The 27,875-nt window shown below is 38.0% G+C and overlaps 1 protein-coding gene and 2 long non-coding RNA genes across 4 annotated transcripts; 1 reads left to right on the forward strand and 2 right to left on the reverse strand.

The window, feature by feature from the left end:
• The first annotated feature begins 29 nt into the window (after positions 1-29).
• On the forward strand, positions 30-14,114 carry LOC129350662 (uncharacterized). The gene is made up of 3 exons (XR_008604136.1): positions 30-166; positions 893-1,041; positions 10,726-14,114. It is a non-coding gene; the product is annotated as an uncharacterized LOC129350662 (long non-coding RNA).
• Positions 13,761-27,368, reverse strand: LOC129350661 (uncharacterized). 2 transcript variants are annotated; one of them, XR_008604135.1, is made up of 3 exons: positions 26,785-27,368; positions 15,717-15,817; positions 13,761-14,165 (listed from the first exon to the last, which is right to left on the reverse strand). It is a non-coding gene; the product is annotated as an uncharacterized LOC129350661 (long non-coding RNA). The 2 variants fall into 2 exon arrangements; XR_008604134.1 differs by having other exon boundaries at positions 13,761-15,817.
• On the reverse strand, positions 19,201-21,475 carry LOC111569246 (ictacalcin-like). The gene is made up of 3 exons (XM_023271271.3): positions 21,317-21,475; positions 19,822-19,966; positions 19,201-19,538 (listed from the first exon to the last, which is right to left on the reverse strand). The coding sequence occupies exons 2-3, from the start codon at positions 19,957-19,959 to the stop codon at positions 19,398-19,400; spliced, it is 279 nt and encodes a 92-aa protein (XP_023127039.1). The 5' UTR covers positions 19,960-19,966; positions 21,317-21,475; the 3' UTR covers positions 19,201-19,397.
• Positions 27,369-27,875: the final 507 nt, after the last annotated feature.

Genomic DNA, 27,875 nt, shown 5'->3' on the forward strand with positions numbered 1-27,875 from the left:
TCCAGCAAATTCAAAACAACACTCCTGCTCTGTCCCTCCGTAGCGTCAGCAGCACAGACCCACTCTGTTGCCGATAACCCGCCCCTGGCAGCGTCACGGGACACGGCCGCACAACGTGACCTACCGGAGGCGTCACCCGAAGTCTCATTACCAACATCTCATTGTGGTACTTGTTAACAATGTCACTATTATTATTCTGAGTAAGTTGTATCCTTAGCCTAAATCCTATTCTGACCGTTAGATATAGTCAGCTTTCCTCTCGGGTCTTTTCTTGGACGGTCCGTGTATATGTTGGCAGTTGGATTTTCCGTTCTGAAACTGGTATTTGATTTTCGTTTTAAAATACAAAAATTAAAATTGAAATACAAGGCGTTTTTCCGTTTCATGATCAATAAGGGATATTCGAAATTTTAAAAATGCTTTGATTTTCATTTTATATTTAGAATAACAAAAAAGTAAAATCAGTAAGAGAGAGAAACGAAAAAAGGTTAGTTTTTTCATTTTCTGAGACCGGAAGTGGTCATCAGCAAGCGCGGAGCCAAACAGAGTACGGTGCATGGACTGTATGTAATATTTTTTCGTTAGTTTTCATGGTCAGAATGAGATATCACATCTGTTCCGCTGCTCACATTCTTCACATTTATTGTCCACTTTTAAAAGTTCAGCAGACAGGTGCTCTGCTTTGGAGTGTGACGATGTCGTCGGTGATGTGGAGAATGAAGTTTCCGTTTCACCCACAGCGTGCTTTAGGACGCCCGGGTCGGACTTGATGTTTGAAATACTGACCGACAGCTCAGCTTTAACTGTCTGTAGATCCGTTTTGATGGATGTTAAATTTTCACTCAAAGCCGCCAGGAGCTGGGTCTTTAAAATAACCGCCGTCTCGTTACAGAGTGAAAGTAGCAGTTCCTGCTGAAGGTCAGAGATTGCAGCATCTGAGGGCCTCTTCAAAAGAAGACGTAGTTGATGAAGACGTTCTGGAGCAGGACCAGAACGACCACGACCAAGCAGCCTTGAGATCTTAGGCAGTGTCTTCCTCAGGTGGGTGTCAACGGTGTTCATGGTCAGGTCTGTGGTAATCCCATCAACAACAACAACAAAAAAATCTAGATTATAAATCGACATGTAACCAAAGCACTCTGTGTATAACGCCATGGTATAGGATGTAGTTCGGAAAATGTCAAAGTATAGTATACTTTTCAAGAATAACATAGTGTGGCCTGTAGTTAATAGTATAGCACGTCGGCAAAAAAAAACCCCCATAGATTATTATGTGGTTCAAAAAGCGCAAAATGATAGGATGTTGCCTAAAATTGTCATGTATGATATGTGGTTCAAAAAATGTCATAGTGCAGTATATTGTCAAAATAGTATGTTATTCAAGAAAACATCAGCGTATAATATGTCGTCTAAAAAATGCCATACAATATTTCATTGCACAAGTAAAAGTGTAGTAATTTTTAAAACTGTTAAAAAAATTTTATAATACATTGCTAAAAAAAACAACAAAAAACCTAAAAAAAAAAACTTCATAGTAATATGTCAATTAAAAAGCATATAGTATAGCGTGTCGCTCTAGAAACATCATAGTATAGCATGTCACTCTAAACACGTCATATTATAGCAGGTCATCCAAAAAACATCATAGTTTAGCATGTTGCTCAAAACACATCATAGCATAGCCTTTGGTCCAACAAACGTCATAGTATAGCATGTCGCTGTAAAATTGTCATAGTTTAGCATGTCGCTCAAAACACATCATAGAAAAGCATGTTGCTCTAAAAACGTCATAGAATAGCCTTTGGCCCAACAAACGTCATAGCATAGCATGTTGCTCAAAAAACATCAAAGTATAGCATGTCGCTCTAAAAACATCATAGTATAGCATGTCGCTCAAAAAACGTCATAGTATAGCATGTCGCTCAAAAAACGTCATAGTATTGGTCCAAAAAACGTCATAGTATAGCATGTCGCTCAACAAACGTCATAGTATAGCCTTTGGTCCAAAAAACGTCATAGTATAGCATGTCGCTCTAAAAACGTCATAGTATAGCCTTTGGTCCAAGAAACGACATAGTATAGCATGTCACTTAACAAACGTCATAGTATAGCATGTTGCTCAAAAAACGTCATAGTATAGCATGTTGCTCTAAAAATGTCATAGTATAGCATGTTGCTCAAAAAACGGCATGTTGCTCAAAAAAGGTCATAGTATAGCATGTCGCTCTAAAAATGTCATAGTATAGCATGTCGTCCAAAAAAAATCTTAGTATAGCATGTCACTCTAAAAACATCATAGTATAGCACATCGCCCAAAAAACGTCATAGTATAGCCTTTGGTACAAAAAACGTCAGAGTATAGCATGTCGCTCTAAAAACATCATAGAATAGCATGTCGCTCAACAAACATCGCATAGCATGTCGCTCAACAAACATCGTATAGCAGCCCTATTCAGTTAGCGGCCCACGGGCCACATGCGGCCCGAAAACAACCCTCGAGTGGCCCAAAAGCAACTGCCGAGTGATTGGGACTTGGGTCCGAGAAAAACAGAAAAACATCTTTCAGTAACACTGACAAGTTCTTACAAAAATTCCAACATTATTGCAAACATTGAATGCAACACTCACCGTAACCTAGCAACTAACCCACAATGCCTTGCGTTGAGGAGACACGTTTGAAAAGTTAACATTAGCAGTTCTATACAGGCGAAAATAGCAGCATGTCTTTTTCTATCCTTAAACGACAAATCGGCGAGGAAAACCGTCGGTTTAATCCTGCGTGGACTGACAAGTATTTATTTATTTACCACCAAGTCCGAACGCCAAACCAATGCGTTTACTTTGCAACGAGTGCTTTGCAGCGCAGAAAGACGATAATGTCCGAAGACACCACGTTGGAAAAACATGCCGCGTTTCGGACAAACCTTCCCGAGAGATGTCATGAGAGAGCGGCTATAATTCAGAGTTTGACTGCATCTTACAACCGGAGCTGTACTACAATGAAACGGACTTGCACAGCTCAGGAAAGGGCCACGAAAAAGAGGCCGTTCACAGACTCAGAAACTGTGAAGGACTGCATGTTGGCTGTTGTGGATGAAGTTTTAACGGACGATAAAGTTAAGACGAGTGTGACATCTGCTATCAAACAGGTACCCCTGTCTGACACGTCAAACATTCTCGCCACAGATGTCTTCGAGACATGGTAAGTGCAACAAAGCAGCGTGCTGTAGCAGACACTAAAGGTAGTTTTATGTATTTATGTGACTATTTTCTGTTCACTTATTATAAGTTTAATATTTAAGAAAGACATTTTGTTTTGACAGTTCTTTCACTTAGTTGCACTTTATTATGCACTTTGATGTCAGCTTTATTTCTTTTCAAAGCTATAGTAACTATCACTGTGCCTACTGTTTATTTTTTTGATTATATGCACTGAAGATGTGACTGTCTCAGATGAGACCAAATATGGACAGGGACAAACTCAGTTTTTTGTTATTTCAAAAGAAGAAAAATGTCTCAAGTTCTGAAAAGTTAGTGTTAAGCAAGTTACTTTTAATGCACTTTGAGATGTGACCAAAACAAAAGATGGTGTTTCTAATCGGCACTTAGTTTTTATGTTCATATGCACCTTAACCTGTGCTTATATTTACCTATCAAAATGTGTTGAAGTTGTGTGTTTGAAATGTAAAATTTAAAGAAGCAGTATTTCAGCACAGGTTTAGTTTAAGTACTGCTCTTCTATTGTGTTTATGTCCTTTTGGATGTGGCAATATGTTAATAAACATCCAGTGTGTTTGTTATCTGTTTGTGTTTATTTTAAATGGTTAACTTTGCTCACTGTCTGCTAAAAATGTCCAGCCCAACTCATGTTCTTAGTCTCAAAATCCGGCCCGAGTCAATTTTTAATTGAATAGCCCTGTCGTATAGCATGTCGTTCAAAAAACTTCATAGTATAGCCTTTGGTCCAAAAAACGACATAGTATAGCATGTTGCTCAAAAAACGTCATAGTATAACATGTTGCTCTAAAAATGTCATAGTATAGCATGTTGCTCAAAAAACGTCATAGTATAGCATGTCGCTCAAAAAAATGTCATAGTATAGCATGTCGCTCTAAAAACGTCATAGTATAGCCTTTGGTCCAAAAAACGACATAGTATAGCATGTCGCTCAACAAATGTCATAGTATAGCATGTTGCTCAAAAAACGTCATAGTATAGCATGTTGCTCAAAAAACGTCATAGTATAGCATGTTGCTCAAAAAAGGTCATAGTATAGCATGTCACTCTAAAAATGTCATAGTATAGCATGTTGTCCAAAAAAAATCTTAGTATAGCATGTCACTCTAAAAACATCATAGTATAGCATGTCGCTCTTAAAACATCATAGTATAGCACATCGCTCAAAAAACGTCATAGTATAGCCTTTGGTCCAAAAAACGACATAGTATAGCATGTCGCTCAACAAACGTCATAGTATAGCATGTTGCTCAAAAAACGTCGTAGTTTAGCATGTTGCTCTACAAATGTCATAGTATAGCATGTCGCTCTTAAAACATCATAGTATAGCATGTCGCTCTTAAAACATCATATAGCATGTCGCTCAACAAACATCGTATAGCATGTCGTTCAAAAAACGTCATAGTATAGTCTTTGGTACAAAAAACGTCAGAGTATAGCATGTCGCTCTAAAAACGTCATAGAATAGCATGTCGCTCAACAAACATCGTATAGCATGTCGTTCAAAAAACGTCATAGTATAGCTTTTGGTACAAAAAACGTCAGAGTATAGCATGTTGCTCTAAAAATGTCATAGTATAGCATGTCGCTCTAAAAATGTTATAGTATAGCATGTCACTCTAAAAACGTCATAGTATAGCCTTTGGTCCAAAAAATGTCATAGTATAGCATGTCGCTCTAAAAACGTCATAGTATAGCCTTTGGTCCAAAAAACGACATAGTATAGCATGTCGCTCAACAAACATCATAGTATAGCATGTTGCTCAAAAAACGTCATAGTATAGCATGTTGCTCAAAAAAGGTCATAGTATAGCACGTCGCTCTAAAAATGTCATAGTATAGCATGTCCAAAAAAAATCTTAGTATAGCATGTCACTCTAAAAAGATCATAGTATAGCATGTCGCTCTTAAGACATCATAGTATAGCATGTCGCTCTTAAAACATCATAGTATAGCACATCGCCCAAAAAACGTCATAGTATAGCCTTTGGTACAAAAAACGTCAGAGTATAGCATGTCACTCTAAAAACGTCATAGAATAGCATGTCGCTCAACAAACATTGTATAGCATGTCGCTCAACAAACATCGTATAGCATGTCGTTCAAAAAACTTCATAGTATAACCTTTGGTCCAAAAAATGTCATAGAATAGCCTTTGGTCCGAAAAATGTCATAGTATAGCATGTCGCTCAACAAACGTCATAGAAAAGCCTTTCGTCCACAAAACGTTGTTATGTCCCGGCTGTCTGAAGTAGGTGGGGAGCAACAGAAAAAACAGTCCAAACACTGGTTTCCAGAGGGTTAGATGAGTATTTATTTGAAAGAGTAATTTTAAAACAACACAACATGTGAGGGGGTTAAAAGCAAATGGGTGTAAGTAAAATAAAAATAAATTAACAGAACTAAAAGTGAACTTCACTTTGACATTGATGGGCATTCCAACCAGGAACAAAGTAAAAGATAATCAATACGAAAAACAACTCTTCCTGTTCACCTCTTAAAACCCAAAAACACACTGCAGTAGCACCCTAAACTAAAACTACCAATGGGTTCCCTGTTTTCCTTTGTGAACAATTCAAAGGTCCCTCTCTATCTCCCCACACATCCACCAACCACTAGAACACATCTCCAAAGTTCTGCCGGGCCAGCTCAGCTTCCCCTCAGAAGAAGTGCCGCCACCTGCCAGATGAAGGAGCCTTTTGAGAGGCAGCTGGCATCGTGATTGGACTGTACTTTGGTCTGTTCCAATCCAGCTTCAGCTCCAGAGACGGCAGGCGGGACGAGTCAACGGAGGTCGGGTGGACGAAGACATGCAGCTGAGTACAATCCAGAAAACAACAGAGGAGGAGTGCAGCGACCCAGGGCCAGAACAACCAGAGTAGCATCATATGTCTCTTAAAAAGCATCATAGTATAGCCTTTGGTATGAAAAAACGCCATCATATACATCGTATATTGTACAAATAACAAGTCAAAGGAAGAGACACACATCGTCATAATTGTGGACTGACTGATTTACTGATTAGCAGTATTTTATTTTTTACCGATTTACGGTAATAAATACATTTAAAAATGGTGCTACTTTGGCTCTGAACCTTTATCTACCTGTGGTCGCTCTGCCTTCTGGAGTGATTTGATTGGTTATACGTCACGAATAAACCTCCTTTAACATCTGTAAACAAAACAAAAACGTATCAACAAAGTTTTCTGTTAGAGTTTGTGTTCTTCTAAGTTTAACGCCAAGATTTTAAAAACTTTCATTTACTGCAAATGAATATCTCCTCCAAATGTCTCACTAATAATCATTCTCAGCCTTAAAACCCCACAAAACACCCCTCTATACTCGACCACACTTAGTACAGTCTGGTTCCCCCTTCTATGAATGTGCTTGGAATCTTCCACTTCCTGTTTGTCAAAGTGGCCTTCTACCTGGACAGGTTTTGTTGGAGCTCATGCAACAAACATTTTGGGTAACTGCACTTTAATATGGATGGATGACACTGAATTAGAGTCTGTTTTAATGAGACTGAGTTAAGATGTGTAGCTCTGTCATTAACTAGGAAATTATTTCTCAGAATTCACAGAGAAAAGTCTGAAATGTTTGCTAGGTTTGCATCCCACATGTTCTTGGGCTCAGCTAAAGCTAACTCTCTCCAACTTCCGGATCTCTTGAGTTGCTTGTTGTTAAAATATCTTGCTAGAGGTGCTGAAGCTCAGAAAGTCTGAGATGTTTGTTCAAAATAAGCTCATTCTCAAGTCTGATCTGAACTGTCCTCTTTTGTTTGAACTTTCCCTAAACTTAGGAGTTCATGACAGAGCAGCACATCCAGACTCAGTCTTATTTATGTAGAGATTAAGCTTCAGTGTCATTCATTGATGTTAAAGTGCAGTTTTTCAAATGTTTGTTACACATGCTCCCGACCAAACCAGTCCAGGTGGAAGACGATGTGAAGAGAAAGCTCCAGAGGATGAATATCACACATTTACGTTGGAAATAAATGTCCTTTAATTAGACATTGTCATGCAAAAGTTGGATTTCCCTTTAATGATGTTCAAATCTTTGTTGAGTGTTTTGTTGATGTTGGTTTCTAAATGTTTTCTGACACTCGGCCCCAAAAATTCAAACCTTTTACGGCTCACAAGCTGCAACAATTCACACATTATCAACTATCTTTCTGATTGAACTAAGATAAAAAGTGAAAAACTGCCTGATTCCTACATCATGAATGTAAATCTTTTTGGTTTTTATGACAGTAAACTGAATATATTTGGGTTTGACATTTTATAAACCAAAACAAGAAATGAATTATTGGAGAAAACAATCAACAGATTAATGGACAAAGAAAATGTGTTTTTCAACATATATGGCTGAATTACTCCAACATTACAAGATACATACAGTTTTAATTCAATTTTATGTATATAACGCCAATTACAGGTCAAATTGTCTCAAGATGCTTTATTTTTATATTTTTTTGTCATATTTAAAATATGACAAAGTAAGAAATTTAAACCTCTTGACTAATACAATTTATTATTTGGTTTGTAAGAAACTAATCAACAACTAAAATAACTTTCTCCACTAAAACTAATAAATATGAGGTCAAATAGAAGGAAGAGTTTTAAATACTGCATTCCGACAAGTATAAAGTTTCTCAACAAAAACTAAATCTGCTGGTGGATTCCATTAAAGTCCTGATAAATGATAATAAAGTGGGATACTTAAGGTTTGTGGTGCTAAAAATAAAGTAAAAATATGAAGTTGAACATCTGGATGGAGGTTGATAAAAGTTGACGTCCCTTCATTTCTCTGGAGTCGACTCCATGGATTGTATGGATGGTGGTTAAATAGCTGCTCTTCTAGTGGTCTTCCTTCTAGTCGCTGTAAACAGTCAGTCCATCCTGGCCGACTTCAACACCTCTTCATGAAAACTTGTTCTGCCTCCGACCTGGTGGAAACTCCAGAAACTCGGGAAAACCTGTCGAGACTCGAAGAACTCGTGGAGACTCGAAGAACTCGTCGGGCGGGGGAAGGTGTAGTGGGGGAGTCTGGGTGGAGTCAGGGCGGAGAGTAGGCGGGGAGGTGGGTGGTGACCTCCCGCCCCTCTACTCCCCCCACCTCCCCGCCTACTCTCCGCCCTGACTCCACCCAGACTCCGCCTTGGCTCCACCCATGTGGTCACTTGAGGAACTACGATGCCAAAGGGACGACGAAATCATTTCTTTTTGTCTGATCTGTAGCTCAGTGAGTTAAGGATTTGCCTGTGGAGCTGCAGGTCGCCGGTTCAAGACCAGACCCTTCTTAAGTTTTTATTAAAATCCTGACAAAGACAAAGAAAGAAAAGTGCCAGTGGCGGGTCTCGAACCTGTGACCTTCCAGTCACTAGTCTGTCTTCTAACCCCCTGAGCTATCTGCTCAGATACTAATTCTTCTTTTTTTTGCGCATTTATCATCTATTTTTTGTCGTTTTCGAGTTTTTTTTTAACTCGTGTCTCGACTCGACCGTTTTTCTCAGGAGGTTGGGCTTCAGCCTTTGTGCTGGAGGGTGGAACCCTCAGTTCCAAGACTTTCCAAAGCCTCCACACCTCCCGAGTCCTCAGGACCTGAGCTTTCACACAGTCTGAGGGCTGAAATTTTCTAAGTCCCACAGTAGATCGCTGTTAGTTTGAACCTTCAGACAGTCCAAGGACTGATATCTTCCAAGTTCCTGAGTAGTTCTCTGTTAGTTTGAACCTTCAGACAGTCTGAGGGCTGAAATTTTCTGTGTCCCACAGTAGTTCTCTGTTAGTTTGAACCTTCAGACAGTCTGAGGACTGATATCTTCTAAGTTCCTGAGTAGTTCTCTGTTAGTTTGAACCTTTCCACAGTTCGAGGACTGAAATCCTGAAAGTTCCTGAGTAGTTCTCTGTTAGTTTGAACCTTTAGACAGTCTGAGGGTTGAATTTTTAAAAGTTTCTCAGTACTTCTCTGTTAGTTTGAACTTTCTGGTTAACAGAAGCCTTAAAACTTGTGACCATGAGTCTTGATTTCACATTTAGACCATCCATCTGAGTTCTTCTCAGACCTTCACCTGTGGGTTTTTTAGAAATACTCAACAAACTTTGATTCTCTTCACTGAACAGTAAAGTTTGTGGAGATCAGAAGGTAACATTAGTTTGATCGATGCCTTCAACTACTACTAGATTTTATCTGGAAAGCAGTTTTCTGAAATGAGTTCTTAGTAAATCTGTCCACAATCAAACCAAGAGGAAATGTTTGAAGAAACAACTTGATGTTTTCATATCAGACAAGAAAATGCTTTCAGACTTTTATCTGTTTTTGCTTTTTTTGATTGTTTTATTGTCTCTTCTGTTTAATTTGATCTTCTAAAGTCTAACTGGTGTCTTTTCAAATGTTTTGTCTTTAGTTTGATTCTTCTTAAATGTTTAGTTTTGCTCTTTTCTCACCTTTTATTCTTTTCTAATGTCTGATTTGATGTAGAAATGTTTTGTCTTTTTAATGTTTAATTGTTTTTTTCAAATGTTTCATCGGCTTGTTTGGAAAATTTCCTTTTGTTTCCCAATGTTTAATTTTTCGATTAAATCTTTAAGGTTTTTCTTTTTAAACGTTTTACCACCTTTTAATGTTTAATTTTCTTTTTAAATACTTCATTTTATTTTCTGTTTAATTCCTATTTAAAGGTTTATTGTCTTTAAGATTTAATTTTCTAATTAAACATTTAATTTTGTAATTAAATGTTTTGTCTTTTTAAAGGTTTAATAATCTAATTAAATGTTTAGTATTTTTTTAAATGTGTAATATTCTTCTTGTTTAGTTGTATTTTTTAAATGTTTAATTTTCAAAAATATTTCAGCTTTAATGTTTAATACTTTTGTTTGAAAAATTTTATTTTCAGAATTACGTTTGATATCTTCTCTTTAATTATCTAATGAAATATTTTGTCTGTTTAATATAATTTAATTGTTTTTAATGTTTCATTTTCTTTATAAAAGTTTTATTGTATTAAATGCTTTTTCCCTTTGATTTAATTGCTTTTTTAATGTAGTTTATTTCTTTAATTTTTTTTCTGTCAAGATTTTAACCATAAAAATGAAACAAACCCTTAAATCACAATGAAAATACTTCTGTTGTCACAATCATGAGTTAGTCAATTATTCAGTTTATCAATTCAACTTTATTTGTTTAGCACCTTTCACACAGATGACAAAACTAAACAAGCAAAGAGAAAAAAACTGCTAAAACTATGATTAAAACTATGATTAAAACTCAAAAACATATTTTTAAAAAAAGATTTAACATGGTAATAAAATGTGTTGTGTCCAGGGGATGGAGGGAGTTTATTGAAGTCTTCTTGGGCTCACATGGGAAATCATTTAAAATATAAACTTGATATTCAGTCTAAGGAAACTGGAAGCTGCAGAGCGACAGAAGAACCAACAATATCTCCCGTTTTCTCCTTTAATGAGTCGACTCTTCTTGTGCTTTCAGACCAAAGAACTACAGACTCTTCACAACCTGCTCAAACTCTTGGTACAGGACCTCACCACACGGGTCAAGAAGGTTTCTGTCTCATTTCTACTCTGAAGCTCACCTTCTCCTGCTCAAACTGCTGACAAATGTTTCTGCTGCTCTAAAGTCTGGTCTCCAGAACTTCCTAAAAACTCTCAAAGTCTCTTCTGCTGCAGGTTGCTTTGTAGAACTGTTCCAGAAAACCTCACTAAACCACATGGAGGGGCCTCAAGATAGTCGTCCAAATGAAACCGTACAAAAACCAAACTAGCACAACCCAAACGCTAAAGTCTCCTGCAGCCTACCAGAGAACCTCTGAGAACAGAGAATCAGGACAGGAACTCTTACCTTCTGGACAACCAATGTTGGTTCACAAACAGGAATACAGAATGTGTCTGACCAAAAACCTCTAAAGACTCACTACAGCCAAGATAAAGACACAACTCAGCTGCAGCAAATCCACTAATCACTGCACACACTAGCACCATGTGCTAACTGTGGCTGAAGAACCACATTTACCAAGACAACTATCCAGTACAAAGCCCTAAAACACACCAAGAAACACATTAAAGACGATTTTACTGCTGGAAGCTGCAAGCCAACGCCTAAAGAACAAACGAAAGCAACAGAGCCAAACCCAAAGAGAAGCAGATGAAATGTTTGTCTGCAGCTAAATAAAGCAGGAAGACACTGAGCTGCTCAGGTGTTCCTGATAACACCAAGCAGCCACCTGGACAGCCAATAGGAACACAGCTTCCTGGAAGTCCAGAGGGCTGGCTTAGTGAAGGAAATTTAGTTTAAAGTTGAAGCAGAAAGTTAACAAAGAAAGTTGAAAACCACCTTCTGATCCCTGAAATCTCTGAGTTTTCACACAAAGAACACCTGAACATGTCAAACTGGTTCCATAGTAGAACCATCATTGTAAAAACGTCATAGTATGGTGTGTTGCTCAAAAAACATTAGGTCTAGGGTCGCCGAGGAGCAGCACAAAAACAGGACAAACGCTGGTTTCCAGGGGGTTAGGAGGCTGTTTATTTGAAAGAGGATGTTTACAACAACACAACATGTGAGCAGAAAAATCACAAAGTCTGTCTTTAGTTCAGCTGAAAATATTAGTTTTTTTCTTTTTTATTGACCAAACTTTTCAGGAAGTAGATGAAGAATAATTAAAGCTCTCATGTAGAAGTCCAATTTATTTGGGATTCTTGTGGAGAGTTTAATCTTAGAGTTTGTAAAGCTGTTGAGCTTTTAGAGTCACATGGATTGTTTTGACATTTAATAACCGAGTCCTGAAATAAAATTACAGTTGTGGATTTCTGTCGTTTAGTTTGGACTAAACAAATAACAGCAGCATAAATCTCAAACGTAATTATGAGGACTTTAGTTTCTGATTCTTTTGTTCAGACATTAGGTAAATGGATAGATGTTATTTACCTTGCTTGACAGTTTCGGCGAACACTCGCCTTCCTCAGAAGCGTCTCACTGACAGCGTGACGTGGCAGCCGGCAGATTTTGACAGCCGGCATTTGCGCCACGCCCAAGTACAGTCGCCAGATGCGCCGGGCCAACCACGCCCACACCGTAATGGCATGTCCTGGTGAGCCCAACGGACCCGACCATCCCACCAGGCATGCCGCATCCCCCGCCGTCCTATTTCCTCAGGAAAGGTAAATAACATCTATCCATTCACCTAATGTCTGAACAAAAGAATCAGAAACTAAAAGTATCAACAAGAAGACATGATGAACGTTTTTGAGCTGTCATTATGAGGAGTCTGGATTGAGGTTTCTCACTTGATAATGACCAAAACATGATTTAGGTTGGTTTAAAGGAATATTCCACCTTAAATCTTTGAATGTTGACCTGAAAGGTTGGTTTCAGGAAGTTTTCCACCTACAAGGTCCTCAAACATCCACCTTAAAGGAACATTCCACCAAAAATCCTTGGACATGCACCTAAAATGTTGGTTTAACCGAGTATTCCATCCAAAATCCTCAAAGAGACCTGAGGGCCTGGTTAAAAGGAATATTCCACTTAAAACCTCAAATATAGACCTGAAAGGGTGATTTAGAAAAAATCCTTCAACGTAGACCAAAAAAGTTAGTATGGAGGAATATTCCACCTGAAATGTAGACCTGAGAAGTTGGTTTGGAAGAATATACCATCCTAAACATCCTTAAATTTAGACTAAAAGACGGTTTGGAAGAAAATTCCACCTAAAATCCTCCAATGTAGACCTAAAAGGGGAGTTTAATGGTATATTCCACCTAAAATTCACTACTGTAGACCTTGGAGGTTGGTCTGATGGTATATTCCACACAACATCCTTGAAGATAAACTTAAAAAGTTCATTCAAAGGAATATTTCACCTAAAATCTTTCAATGTAGACCAAAAAAAATCTTGGTTTAAAGGAGTATTCCACCTTAAATGTAGACCTAAAGGATGGTTTGGAGTAATATTCTACTCTAAAATCTTCCAATGTAGACCTAAAAGGTTAGGATAAAGGATAAAAGGTTGATCTGATGGTATATTCTACCCAACATCCTGGAACATTTACCTAAAAGGTTGGTTTAATGACATATTCCCAGAAGAACCCTTGAACATTGGGCTTAATGGTATATTCCACCCAAAATACTTGTACATATACCAAGAAGTCAGTGTAAAGGAAATGTAGACCTAAAAGGATTGTTTAAAGGAACATTTAAATGATCATTTTCATTATTTAATAATCTGTTATCAGTCAGAACCCTGGCAAACTTATTTTCATCAGTTTTTTTAGTTGAAGTCACAAATATAGGAGCTCTTGGTTTTTCCCGGCTTAGTGAGTCAAAAGCTGTTGTTTCAACACAGAACGTTCACATGCATCCACAAACCTCTCAGCACTCAAACATCCACAGACAGGTGGCCGGCTGGACCGAGGCTCGGCGGCGTCCTCAGACCTTATCTTATCTGGAACAATCTAACAGCCTAAACTGTTAACAGCAGAGTAAAGAAGCAAACACACAGGCATAGATTAGGACTCAAACTAGATTTATTTTAGAAAACAAATCAGCTTAGAGGCATTTGTTCACACATGTGGCTGAATAGGAGGCCGTCCAATCAGATTGGAGGTCTTCACTCTGTAGGTTGTTTGTTGGGTGAGACTCTTGGACCTCCATCAGCTGACGTGGATGTTTGATGGTCTTCCTCTCTAGTGCCAGATGATTCATCCATGAATTCAGCAGCTACAGACTGAAATGAAGCTCATGCTGCCGTTATTGAATTCCTGTTCCAGATCAAATGTTCAGATCTCACCTTGAATGCAGCCGTCTGCTGTCTGATAGTTTTTCTCATTGTAGTCTTCAATAAAGTCTTTTTCCTCATGTCAGGATGTGGTGAGACTCTTTCTCAGTCTCTGCAGACGTCCCTCATTGTGCATCTCCAGAGAAGAAACAGAAAAACTGGTCACTGCTTCAGCATCACAAATGCTCTCCAGCACTGAGAGTGTTTTAGGAATTCATTCATTGTGTTGTGAACTTTGAAGGAGCAGAAACTTTACAGCTGCCAAAGATATGAGCTCCAATTCTGGATGTTTTAGGAAATGAAGTTCATCAAATGAACACTTGATTTTTGCTGATAACTCATTAAATTACTGAAGAAATCCAACATAAAAAGCTGTAAACTCTCAGGCAGCTTTTGTTAAAGTTTGTCTATAATTCTATCATCATGTTCTGGAACCAGGACTCTGCAGAAGTTCCTTCAATCAGATACTTGAGTGTTTCTATTTAAGGCCTCAGGTTTGAACGTACAGCAGAGGATTAGAAAGGAGCGATTTTAATGTTTAAATCAGTCCAGTAAATGTGTGGCGTGAAAATTATTAAAATTTTGATTTAGATTTGTGTCAAATAATATTGTAGAGTCTCACTTAAATATATCCAGATTAGTTCAGTTAATTTACATTTTATAGAATATTTGATTTCTTAATCTCAATACTGTAGGGTCTGACCCTAAATATTATAATAATGATGTCAATTTAAACAATATTTTAGTGCAGAGTCATAAACTTTAATCAGCTAAACTTACATAATAAATATCACTGCACAATCTTAACCTGAACATTCATATTATTGAGGTAAATGTACATAAATCATGATATTCTAGAGTCTTAACTGGAATATTTCTAACATGAATCTTTTTGTATTGTGCTCATAAACAACAAAAACTCGACTTTCAGATAATATTTATTGTCTGTGATTGTGAGACTAAATTCCTCCACATTCTGGAACTGGACTGCATTTCCCAAAATGGAAACATGAACTGAATTTAACACTCATGTATCCATGGCAACGCTAACGTTTCTGCTTCTTACCAAAGTTCACAACACAAGTAAAGATTTTAATGTAAAACTTCAGGGATGACTGCTGACCATAAGTATTCTGATCAATACTTCATGATCAATATCAGGACAGATGTTACAACTCCAGCTGTTCCATTAGACTGCAGTTATTCACAGAGAAATTAAAACATCACATTCCTCATAAAAACTAGATGGGACTTTTATTAAATAAAGTGTTGGTGAATAAACAGTGTAAAAAGTGCAAAGCAGCTCCATTAAATCAGGAGATGTGAGACTTCCACAGCATGGATCACCATCTGCTGTGTTGATTCATAGCTGAATGTCAGAATGAACTGAGCTAGAAAAGCTGCTTTGAGCTGCAACATTACGGTCTGACAATCCAACACCATCACAGTTTTCATCTGGTTGTTTTGCTCCAACATGCTGTGAAGTTCAGTTTTTACCTGAATCAATACAGAGATTCTATTTCCAACCAAGACTGGAATAAAAAATTACTTCTAAGTTCTAATTCAGGTTTCAGTTGGAGCACATTGCATTCACAAAGAAAAACAGCGAAACCTTCATAGCAACATTTAATAAACCTAAAGCTTCCCTGTTGGCTCATTGGTGGAGTTTGTTACTGAGCATCTGAACCTTAAATCCAGTGAGACGACCATCTTCAGTCGAGGCCAGTCAGAGAACTTCAAGACCTTCCATCGGCTGGACCAGATGTGGCATCATCTCCCTCTGAACATCTGGATGACAGGAGAAAAGACAGAAATCAAACACAGATCACAGAAATACAATTTATTCACTTTCATCATTTTATAAAAGTAGCATGAACTTTATTAAAACTTGATATCAGTAATGAAAGTAAATGTTTTTATCTCGTGCTGAAGCTAAATTTAAAGTCAATCTTAATGACAGTTTATCCTGAGAGGAGTGAGAATGGAGCTTTTCTTTCCTTTTTAGAATATTACCTCAAAATATTCTGTTTATTATTGGCTTTAGAAGCATTTTTCTTTACTTATTTATTTTCAGATACCTCAGACTGATACACTTTGCTGGTTTGCAGATAATTTCATGTACAATGACAATAAAGATCTTCTATTTTAACATATTTTGCTAAAACAAGAACTGAAACCTTCTCAACCATCTCTCAGTCTGCAAAATTCAAACTGCGACAACGAATTATGTGATGTAGTTATTATTATAATCTTTACTGAACCAGGCCTGGAATTAATAAAAATCTGTATATGGATATGATTTTCTCTCATGGAACCACTAAAACTGCATCCAATAAAGTAAATCTCTTCTGCACTGCACACATACTACACTTTTGTAGAACTCTGGATGTCAGAGTAAAGGCAGACAGATCCACCGATCAGCCACAACATTCTGACCACTGACAGCTGAAGAGAACAACATCCATCATCTTGTTCTAATGCAACGTTCTGCTGGGAAACCTTGACGTTCATGTGGATGTTTGACATGTACCACCACCTAAACACTGCAGGACAAACAACCCCCTAGTCTCCATGGCAACAGCAGTCCTTGATGCCAGCTGCCACCCTCAGCAGGAGAAACTAAAACTACTCAGGAGTGGTCTGAGGAACACAACAGAGCTAAGCTGTTCACCTGGGTTCCACACTCCCCACATCCAGATCTGATGGAGCATCTATGGGATGGTCCAGGATCAGCCTGGTCTAGGTAGGACCCACCCTGCAACCCACAGGACCCACAGAATCCACAGGATCCCCAGAGGTTCTGATGAACCACTGGGTCAGAGGAGTTTTAGCAGCATAAAGGGACCAACACAGTATTAGTCAGGTGGTCATAATGTTATACTGTTATATTGTCATGCTGATTATATGATCAGTAAATGTTACCATCAATTATAACGTCCACATTGATCAGGAAAAAACAACTATCAGTTCATTCAGAAACTGTGGGGTTAAACCTAAAAACACAGACCTCAAAAGCAGTTTGTTTCAAAGCAGAACATCAGCCGGTTTTCACTAAAGAAGCTTTCAGAGCAACAACTAAATGACAGTTTTGTTCTCATTAAGTTCAGAATCAGCCAAAATAATGTACACACATCAGGAAAAGAAAAGCTTTTATAAATATTTCATTTGTATAAGTACTTCTATACATATAGATTCCTCTTTCTAAGTTTGATTAAATCACGATAACTCTGTGTCCTGTTGTACGATGTTTTCCCAACAGATGGCGCTACCCTCATGAATGGAGCATCAACAAGTGACGTCTACAACACAACATAAATGTCTGGAAGCCAGTGGCCACCACTTTAAAAACTTAAAATCAATTGGTTCCATAAAAATATGAAATTTTGAGTATTGGGTCATTTTGGTAGAATTTAGTTTTTCTTTTATATATATATATATATATATATATATATATATATATATATATATATATATATATATATATATATATATATATATATATATATATATATATATATATATAAAAATATAAAAAAATTTGTATTTGTTTGTGTCTGTCCAATGCAGCCACACCTTTTAAAAGACAAAAAAGATTTTTCCACAAATATTTCATGATAATATTTGAGATTGTGTAAAATTTTAAGGGTGTCCGAAAACTTTGTTCCAGCCCTGTATGTTAAATGTAGTATTCTTAAAATGTAATATTTCCATCTCTCTCCTTTATGTCCCAAACTGATTCAAATCGCTGTTTACAAGGTACTTTTAGTTTCATATTATCTTGTGTAATCCAACTAAACAAGAGTACAAGTGTTAACTCCTTATTTTAAAACACAGAGACGGGTGTGATTTGTGAAGTCACCCGCTGGGGTATTTGAATGGAATGAAAACCTGCAGGTTGCCCTTGAGCCACACAGTTACTCACTACTGCCATAAATGTATAACGTCAGAAGAATATCGGTGTTTAAGCTTATCAGCTCCCTCACCCCAACAGGCAACACATGAGCAGGATGGATGGTTGAGTGGAATTCACAAACATGAATGTAGATTACAGAATGATGTAGCGTAAAGCTGAGTAACTGATGGAAAACCTCAATGTATTAGTAGCAACACCATCATGAAAAATCCTATAATATAAGCAGAGCATGTACTTATAAGCACACTGACCTGTACTAGTACAGTTCTGTTTCTAATCATTCGGACAGCCTGTCTTGCACTTTGAGGGATGTAGAGTACAGCTAGGTCAGGTCATTGGCCCACTAGAGAGCTAACACATACAGGCACCTGCATTCACACTCACTCCTAAAGGTAATTTAGAATTTACAGTTCATGCAGAATGCATGTTTTTAGGCTGCACAGGGGAACAGACAGAAAAACATGCAAACCTCCGTATGAAGCTGAGCCAGTAGTGCCGATTTAAACCTTGGACCATCTAGCTGCAAAAGTGCACCCTGGTGGTCAGCGGTTGTATTAGACCTGCACATCTTTTGATTTCTTTTTCTTTTAAAAAAAAAACAACAAAAAACTGTTGTATGTTTTGTCCTTAAAAATTAATTTTGCAAAGTAAGTAACCACTGAAAAGTCATTAAAATGTAGCCGACAAAACAGAAGTATTCAGGTAAAGCCACAGCAAGCTATCTTTAAGCCATTTATTTAGAGCAGGAGTATGTTACTTTTGCTGAATGCCACCCTCTGTTGCCTTAAAAAGATAGAAAAACGCAACATAGTAGTCAGAAAAATAGAAAAGAGTCCTACAGTTAATGAACTGACTTGATAATAGTAGCTGTACAATAACATGAGCATCATTAGCCTCACCGATAACCCTGGGTGTGCTGAATAGAAGGATGCATTTGTTTTTCTTATAGATTTAATTTTTCAATTTGTCAGAAGAAGGCTATGTTGATTCTTCTTAGCATGCTTTGATAAATGCGCTCTGTTATATCATCTTTATGCTGCAAGCAACATCAATGACATCCCACATGTCACAACCTGCACTTGTATCGCTCCAACGTCAAGGTTAGTGTCGACAAACTTAATCCACGAGGTGCGTTTTGGGCAAATATCTCAAATATAATAAGCTTACTAGGATTATCTCGCTGAAATATATGTGCAGCACTTCAATAGCAGCACAAATATTGTTCTCAAAGTTGTAACACACAAAGTGCACGACTCCAGTCTTTTGAAGAAAAGTTTATTTCATTTTGCATTACAAGATAATGTTTTAGTGACTTTCTTGTCATTCTTTACTGTGCGTTGGTGCCTTTGGTGCTCTAGTAAATATTTATTTCTTCTTCAGAACAGCTGTCAGGAGACACTTTTCATTCTCTGAGAGGCAGCTCTCTCAGCTGGCCCCAAGGTGGCGCTGGGCTCCTTATTTTTTGCTGAAGGCCTGGTGGCACAGGGTAGTGAGGCAGCAGACCAGGGTGACATACTCTGAGAAATCCACAAGGCCGTCTGAGTTGAAGTCCAAATCTTTGAAGACTTTATCCACTGCTGCCTTGTCAGGGGCGTTCTGTCGTTCAGAAAAGTGTTAGCAAACATGTAAACGTATGCATTATTCCATTTGTTAGGTGTTTATTTAAAGCTATATTTTCAGAGTTTAATCACTGGTCATTAAACAAAGAAAAACTGTCTCTCAGTTATGCTTTGATGAATACACACACACTATAATGTAATATTTGTGCTTTTACCACTCTCTCAGTGCTAAACTGTACAATATACATGTTCAATAGGACGGTATATTCATACATTCTGTATGTGGGTCTGAGACTATTAAAAGGCCAGAGGACACTTACGCCAAGAAGTGGTGCCATTTCATTCTGAAGAAGATCCTTCAGCTCCCCTTTAGTCAAGGTGCTCTTATCTCCCTCCTTGCCCGAGTATCTATTAAAGACATTGATGAGGAGGTCCATAGCTTTCAGGATGTCAGACATGGTGATGCTGTCGCAGGAGGACAGAAGGAAATAAAAGAGTTTAATACATATGGAAATCTAATTAATATTTCTGTGACTGTCGCCATGTTATTTTATTATTCATTATATATTTATTCAGGTGACTGTGTGAAGCTTTGCTCAAAGATGATACTTTCATTTCGAGCTGCAGTGACTCCATCTAGAGGCAGACTTTAGGTCTGGTAACATTAACTGGTTCAGATTACAGTGGATCATGTGGTATTGTGGTCGAATTTTGAATCCTAACAAAGGACATCATTTACATCCACAACTTCAGGGTGTGGTTACAAGGAAAGGGAAGAAAAGAGTGCAGACAGAGTGACTGATTCACTAGAGGATTTACTTGCACGTATTGTTTTTCCCTTGCTTTAGTTTAATTGGCTGATTTATTCATACACTAATTATAAAGACATACATACATGGAGCCGTGAAACAACTCATTTGGTTCAGTAAAACTTAAGCTGCAAGCGGTGGCTCACAATTTTGCTCGTGTCTTTCTCAGTCTTTTCCTCTGGGTTTTCCTTGAAGGTGGATAAAAATACACCTTGGTTTTCCACCTTTCTTTATTCACCCTGACATCAGTCTCTGCCAAGTGGTACAGGACGCTGTTATGGAAACAGTTTATTCTGTCAAGGTAATTCAACTGTACTAGACAAAGAAGCACATCAAGACTTGACTGAAGTTCTAATAGTAACACGAGGCGTCTGTTCTCTTAATACGATACGTCTGAAATGTGTTGTTTCTGCTTTTTTCACTTTTTCCATAAACCCAAGAGAGTCACTTCTGGTTGCGATGTGACTCACTCGGTTCTATTACCTCTCTGGGGGCATGGCAAGCGGAGGAAACTGTGGCATCAGAGGGTGTGTAAACAGATGGGAATTGTGAAGAAAGAGGGCACAAACACCAATACTTTATGACTGCGCAGATGTTCAATGTGGTTGCAATTAAAAAGTTAGTACAGAAGAGTGGTGCCAGCATCCGATTGTGCAATGCAAAAAAAAAAAAAAAAAAGGAAAAAAGAACAGACATTCCAGGCTCAACTTAGCCAAATAGCTGGCACTGAGGCAAACTGGGCGATGGTCTGTTGCAACATGAAGTTTCACAAGCAATGAAGAGGAGTTACTGTTAGCTCAAAACAAACTCAGGACGAACACAGATGGTAATGTTGGACTTTATGCATACTTCTGTGCTGATATGTTAAAGCTGTATTTTTAAAGAAAAAAAAATCACTATAACGAACATTGTTGCATTCAAGAAAAACCCACCCTGGTGCATTTTTAAAGTCAGTAACTCAAATCAAACATTAGACAACATGACATTAGGAAGATTTTCTACTCACCAAGGCTGCGATTTGAAGAGATCGGAGAGTGAAGTTCAGTCTTGGAGGGGCTGCTGTGATGGAGGAAGAGGGGCGAAGGATGTTTTATACATCACCACACCCTGCAGTCCCTCCCTCTAGAATGCTCCTTTCATCTAAAACCACTCCTCCTTCTCCCCCTTGTCTTGTTGCATTGTTCATTTTCATCCTTCTTCGTTACAAAACACTGGATTTATGTGCTGCTATAGTGCATGCTTGCAATAATCACAAAGCATGTATGAGCTTGTGAGCTATTTGAAGTCAGTCAGTCACAATGAGACATGTAGAAAAAGGAGCGTCTTCGAGACGGTCAAATTACAAAAAGAGTTTTTTCTCCTTCATGCTCATTACAGCCATAATGTGATAAAAGCCAGCACACTTATGTAACAATCTAAAACAGACTTTCACGCTCTTTGATTTACTGTCTCTGAGACATTTTGGATTTTATGTATACTGTTAGTTTACTGTTATGTTGCCATTTAATTAGCTTCCAGTGTACGAGTTTATTTTGGAGTAACATCATGAGCTGCATTTATTGGCATCTCTCTTTAGTGCTCTTATTCTGCAAGTTGAGAAGGGAGGGATACAGCTTTTACTATTTGCTCTGAATCGTTTTTTGTAATGAAGTAGTCGCATACAGCTGCTCCATTCGGAGGCCACTTTTGTTAAACCGTTAAAAGAAAAAGCCACAATTTGTGTCACGCACTTTAGTTCAGAACTTTGCAAAAACAAGTCTCTTAAGACTTTTGATCACGAGGTAAGGAGACAAATGGCAGAACTGTTTTGGGATGTTCTAAGTGATTCACCAAACTACTAACTTTGTCATTTCACAATTTTGCACATGCATTTTTAACCAAACCCCAAATCAGTCTTTATCTGATGGCCTTCTTGGAAAACTTCACAATAGGAAACAAAAGGAATGAACTGTTCTGTGTTTTAATTCATGCGTAAATGTGAATTTTCTGTCCACTTTTCTGCTACTGAACATTTTGATTATATATTGCAGTCGCTAACTTCTGGTGTTTTGTGCATGTAATTGATTTGTTTTTCTATTTTCATTTTCTTGTTTGAGATGCACATGATTCCAAAGTGAAAACGGCGGGCAGAGTGACTCACTGAGAATTTATTGTTATGGCCTTTAGTGAGAGGCTGTGACTCACAGTCATGTCCCTGAAGCTCAAGTCCTACAATAAAGAGCAAAAGAAATCTGCACTGTGGCAACTCTGTTTGCATGTTTGTTTCTGTGTGTGTGTGTGTGTGTGTGTGTGTGTGTGTGTGTGTGTGTGTGTGTGTGTGTGTGTGTGTGTGTGTGTGTGTGTGTGTGTGTGTGTGTGTGTGTGTGTGTGTGGTCTTTTGGATGACTTTGAATTAGATGTACCAACGATCTTGTACTTTTTCTGTCTCTCCTTTTTGGTCAGGGTACAATTGTTTACGTCTGTAATTAGCATCTTCAAAGTCCTGCTAAGTAGAGATTACAAGTCGTAAGTCACTGTCACCACCATTCCACTTTTTTACATTCCTCTGTCTTTTTTTTTTCTCCGCTGTGTGGAAATAATTAGTCAGACTACTTCCTGTTGTCTCTTTCTCCATCTTACTCACTCACATCTACTAAACTGGGAAGGGAGTATCCATGGAAACCACATTACTGCATTATTTCCAGCTGTGATTCTTTTGAAACTATTTGCAGTGGCCGGAGCAGTTTTAGTCACATATCGAATGGTGGTCAACACTATAACTACACTCTTACGCCATCTAGTGGTCGAGTGTTCTCTTGCAGCCCTGCAGTGAAGGCCCAATCCAATGAGCCACACTGATCCCAGCATCCACCCACGGCCGTGTTGCCAGAATTTTAGAAATACCAAAGTCATGAGGCTCCTCCACCCGTGGTCAATTTTAATCTGGAACCAAAAATGAGGTTGTTTCATTAGAAGCATGCAGCACGGAGAACTATTAGCTCCAGCCTAAAGCCAAAAACCTTAAATGTAACACTTTATAATTCTGTGATGAAAAAGCTTCAAATATGCATCATTTTTCATTATATCCTTAAAGTATCCACTGCAGAAAAAAGGCTAAATGACGTGTATCTTTATGTGTTAATACTCATTCATTTCAATGACAAGTTGGATTGGTCCAGCCACATGGAGGCAGTGGGCAAGAAGGGCCAAAGCAGACTTTACTTCCTGTGGAGGTTAAGGTCTTTTAACATCAGCAGGCCTCTTCTATGTACGTTTTACCAGTCTGTGGTGGCCAGTGCTTTGTTCTTTGGGGCTGTGTGTTGGGGAGAGGAGGCTCCAGGGATGGAAACAGGTTGAATAAACTGATCAAAAAAGCGAACTCCACAACTGGTGTTGAGCTGGAATCATTAAAACAGGTGGTTGGGGTGAGAATGCTCAGGAAACTGAACTCTGCTATGAACAGTGCTTCTCACCCACTACACAATGTGGAGGTGCTTCAAGAGAGAACCTTCAGCCACAGACTCATCCACCCTCAGTGAAGGTCTGAGCTCAGCAGGAAGTCCCTCCTACCAGCTGCAGTCAGGCTTCTCAATGGACATTATGACTGTAACTTCATGATGTGTATGCTGTGCAGATGTTTTGGGTCAATATATAATTGAGGGATTTTTGAAGTCCATGGGATATATATTGCATACATTTTTATTAAAAGTAAAAAAAAAAAGTTTTCTATGTTCATTATGATCATGTCTTTACAAAATCCATAATTATTTATTATGGAAACAATCACTTATTAATAAAAAAATGACTGGATGTCACTAAAATGTCAACTAAATAACCATCCCAATTTAGCTAAACATTAATAAAATGAGCTTATTCAAACATTGTTTTGATTGCGTTCGTGTTATTAAGTTCAGATAATCATGACAGATATTTCTTTTTTGCCAATATATCAAATTTTAGATGGAAAATAATAAATTGTATCTGTGTCTGAGAAATCAATTTCAACTTAGTCGCCCAATACAAAAACACCTCTCCAGGAAGTGTGTTAATTCCAGATCACATGACCTGCTCTACATGATGTCATTTCCTCCTGAAGAAAAGACTGGCCAGACTCCAAGGCTTTCTGAGTTATTTAATATAAAGTAGTGTGTGAGTCAAGTGTAGATTTATGGCATGTCAACAGGTTTACTACAATATCTTTAGAAATAACTTTCAATTTCGATTTTACTCAGTTGTATATATAATATTTAGAAGAATCTTTCTGTAAAAATGCCATGTTTTGGTATGTTTTGGTTATAGGTGGACATGTTGATTTTAGACCTGAAAGCAACAAAAATGTCAACTATGATACAAAAAGTCTTGCAATTATATTTTGACCCTTTAATTTTTCTAACTTATATGCTATGTATGTGGTCATACTTGATGATTGTCAGTGTCAGTGTTGTGTTGGGTTTGTCTGTGTGTTAACATGTTGCTGGAACAAAGCAATGCAAGGATCAATAAAGTATTATTATGTTCTATTTTGTTCTATTCTATGTGGCATTTCACTGATGTAGTTGTTTCAGTTTAAACTGATGTTACACTTTTGTACTGACATGATTTAGATTCTGGATCAGTTTAAGGAATATTTTCTTGACTGATTTGCTGTTTGACTAAAACATTTGCTAAAAGTGACGTGCTCAAATAAACCTCTAACTTCTATTGTCAGACTAATGCGTCTTGTCTTGTGACCCCAATGAAAATGAGACAATAACGTTGTTCTTTAGACACCAACTGTTTCTGCATATTTGACCTCTCCTGACTCTTTTCCTTCTGTCCTGGACGTAGGCGACATTGTGCTGGAAATGTCTGCTTTGCTTCAACAGTCCTCAGTTTAGTGCACATTTGAGACAAAAATAGCTGTAAATAGTCACATCCTAGAAGCTGATTCTTTTTGCATTTTCTCCTGTACAAAAATGACTTAATCAGCCCCCAAAAGCTGATGATTTTGTCATAAATGGCTCAACTGAATGAGTTAACAATACATAATTGTGTACAGTATGTGAGTAAAAGTACTGAATTAACTGCTGCCTATTGCAAATCAAGGATGCTGCAGTTTGTGGATGACATCTTAACCCCTCGGCTATAGATTTATTGTCAATTCACTGAAGTTAATTATACTTTGAGTCGATTCTATTTCCCTACATTAAGGTCTAAGTGGTGGTTTACAGCACCATCCACACAGCTGTAAGTTGGTGAGTAGAAGAGAAATTAAGTTATCATGTGACACTTTTTAATGGTGGAATGTAAACTTTTAAAAAAAAAAGTATATAGCAGTTACTGTAGACACAACACTGGATTAAGTTCTTTTACAATGGGTGCTTGCGTGTCTCAAGATTCCACTCTAACCTGCAATTTGTGTCTTCAGAACAGCAGTCAGTGTGAGACCAGTAGAATATGAAGAGCTGTATCTACAGGACACGGAAGTTTGGTTGTTCTAGGGGAACAAACCAACATGTCCCTCTAACTCTGAATAAAATATCATCAGTCTATTTTTGTAGGTTACGTCATCAGCTGCAGCACAAAGATCACAACAGTTTGATGTCACTTTCCATGGCAACAGCTACAAACCGGATATTGGCGGGGTTGTTCAGAACATGAATGTTATTGTAAAACAGAGAGGAGCTTTTCTGCTTGTGTGTCCAAAACAGTTGTGGTATGAGTTAGTCTCTGAACTCACATCAATGATTTAAGCAACAGTAAAACTGCTGAATTACTGGGTCAATATATGATTGCGGGACTTTTTGTATCATAGTTGACAGGTATCATAGTTGACATTTTTGCTGTTTTCAGGCCTAAAATCAACATGGCCGCCTAGAACCAAACACCAAACGGCATTTTACACAAAGTTTCTTCTTAATATTATATATACAATTGAGTGAAATTGAAATTGAAATTTATTTATAAAGATATTGTAGTAAACCTGTTGACATGCCATAAATCCACACTTGACTCACACACTACTTTATAATAAATAACTCAGAAAGCCTTGGAGTCTGGCCAGTCTTTTCTTCAGGAGGAAATGACATCATGTGGAGTAGGTCATGTGATCTGGAATTAACACACTTCCTTCAGAGGTGTTTTTGGAATGAGGAACTTAGTGGAAAGTGATTTCTCTGACACAGATACAATTACTTATTTTCCATCTAAAATTTGATATATTGCTAAAAAACAAATATCTGTCATGATTATCTCAACTTAATAACAAGAACACAATCAAAACTATTTTTGAATGAGCTCATTTTATTATTGTTAATTGTTTGACGAAGGTTGCGTCAAAAGTCATGATCTCTGTATTAGTAAAAGTCTTTACTAAGAGAATCAGAATGCAGCAGCACGTCTGGTTTTCAACCAGAAAAAAACAGCACACCACCAACGCTGGCTTCCAGTTCATGCCTGCGTAAAATTCAAAACTCTGACACTTCCGTTCAAAACTACAATGAAAACAGCTCCTACCTGAACTCGGCCAACGCTCGGCCAACAAAAGACGCCTGATACGACCACCACAGCAGTTCCGGTCGATAGCTAGACTCTTCTCCTCTGTGGTTCCCAGATGGTGGAACCAAACTCTGTTCGATCTGCAGAGTCTCTCTCAGTCTTTAAGAAAAGACTAAGAACCCAGCTCTTCACTGAACAACTTTGTGCCTGACAGACTGTAAACAGAAAAAAAAAAAAAAATTCCTATTACCTCCCACAATGCCTGTAAGCACCAAGGTCCTATTATCCTACTTGAACTTGTATTATAGCACTTATCCAGGTAGTTTTCTCCTGACTAGATCCTTGCTTGTGTTGTATCTACTTTCAGATGTGCGTCGCTTTGGATAAAACCATCTGCTAAATGAAACTGTAGAATTGTACAACAAGACTTAGCCTGTGCATTGGTATCACAGATCAACATCGGGTCTCTTTTATGCCTTTATGCCACATGATAAGCATAAAACAAGGACAGTATGTATCTCTGAAATAGGTGTCCTGTATATGTGTGTGAATGCACTGATCTCTTGATAGCAGGAAAAATGTAAACCAACAAAGGAGTATTGAAAAAAAAAAAAAACAGTGAGCAATGTTGGAAATCCCGGCTCTAAAACTCAGCTGTGGGTCACATGGGTGTGGTTCTTGTGTAAACTGAGGGGTGACACACACACACACACACACACACACACACACACACACACACACACACACACACACACACACACACACACACACACACACACACGCGCACACACACACACACGCAGTATCGTCACCTAGCAACTGCAGTGTTTACTCTGTAACCATGAACACCATGAGCTCAAAGTTAGGCCCTGCCCAAGGAGGAGTGTGCACAGAGCCTGGTAGACTGATTCACCCTGAGTTTAGTCTTGCAGGCAGAGCTTCCTCAGGCAGCTAAAGTTTAGCTCAAACAGTAACTTCTGTCCTGTCCTACACATCTACTCATGAAAGACTGGATTCATGGAACTTGCCTGAGAAGAGCCTGAGAGGCTCAGTTCCAGACAAAAAAATGCTTCTGTTCAGCTACAGCGAGAAGGTGGGTGGTGGGTGAT

The sequence above is a fragment of the Amphiprion ocellaris genome, chromosome 15, assembly GCF_022539595.1.
Source record: "Amphiprion ocellaris isolate individual 3 ecotype Okinawa chromosome 15, ASM2253959v1, whole genome shotgun sequence".
Taxonomy (NCBI): Eukaryota; Metazoa; Chordata; class Actinopteri; family Pomacentridae; genus Amphiprion; species Amphiprion ocellaris.

Excerpts from the sequence above, each read along its gene's own strand:
- LOC111569246 (XM_023271271.3), bottom strand. The coding sequence starts at position 19,959 with ATGTCTGACATCCTGAAAGCTATGGACCTCCTCATCAATGTCTTTAAT. Across the intron at positions 19,539-19,821 it reads AAATGGCACCACTTCTTGGC|AACGCCCCTGACAAGGCAGC; the intron begins GTAAGTGTCCTC and ends TCTGAACGACAG.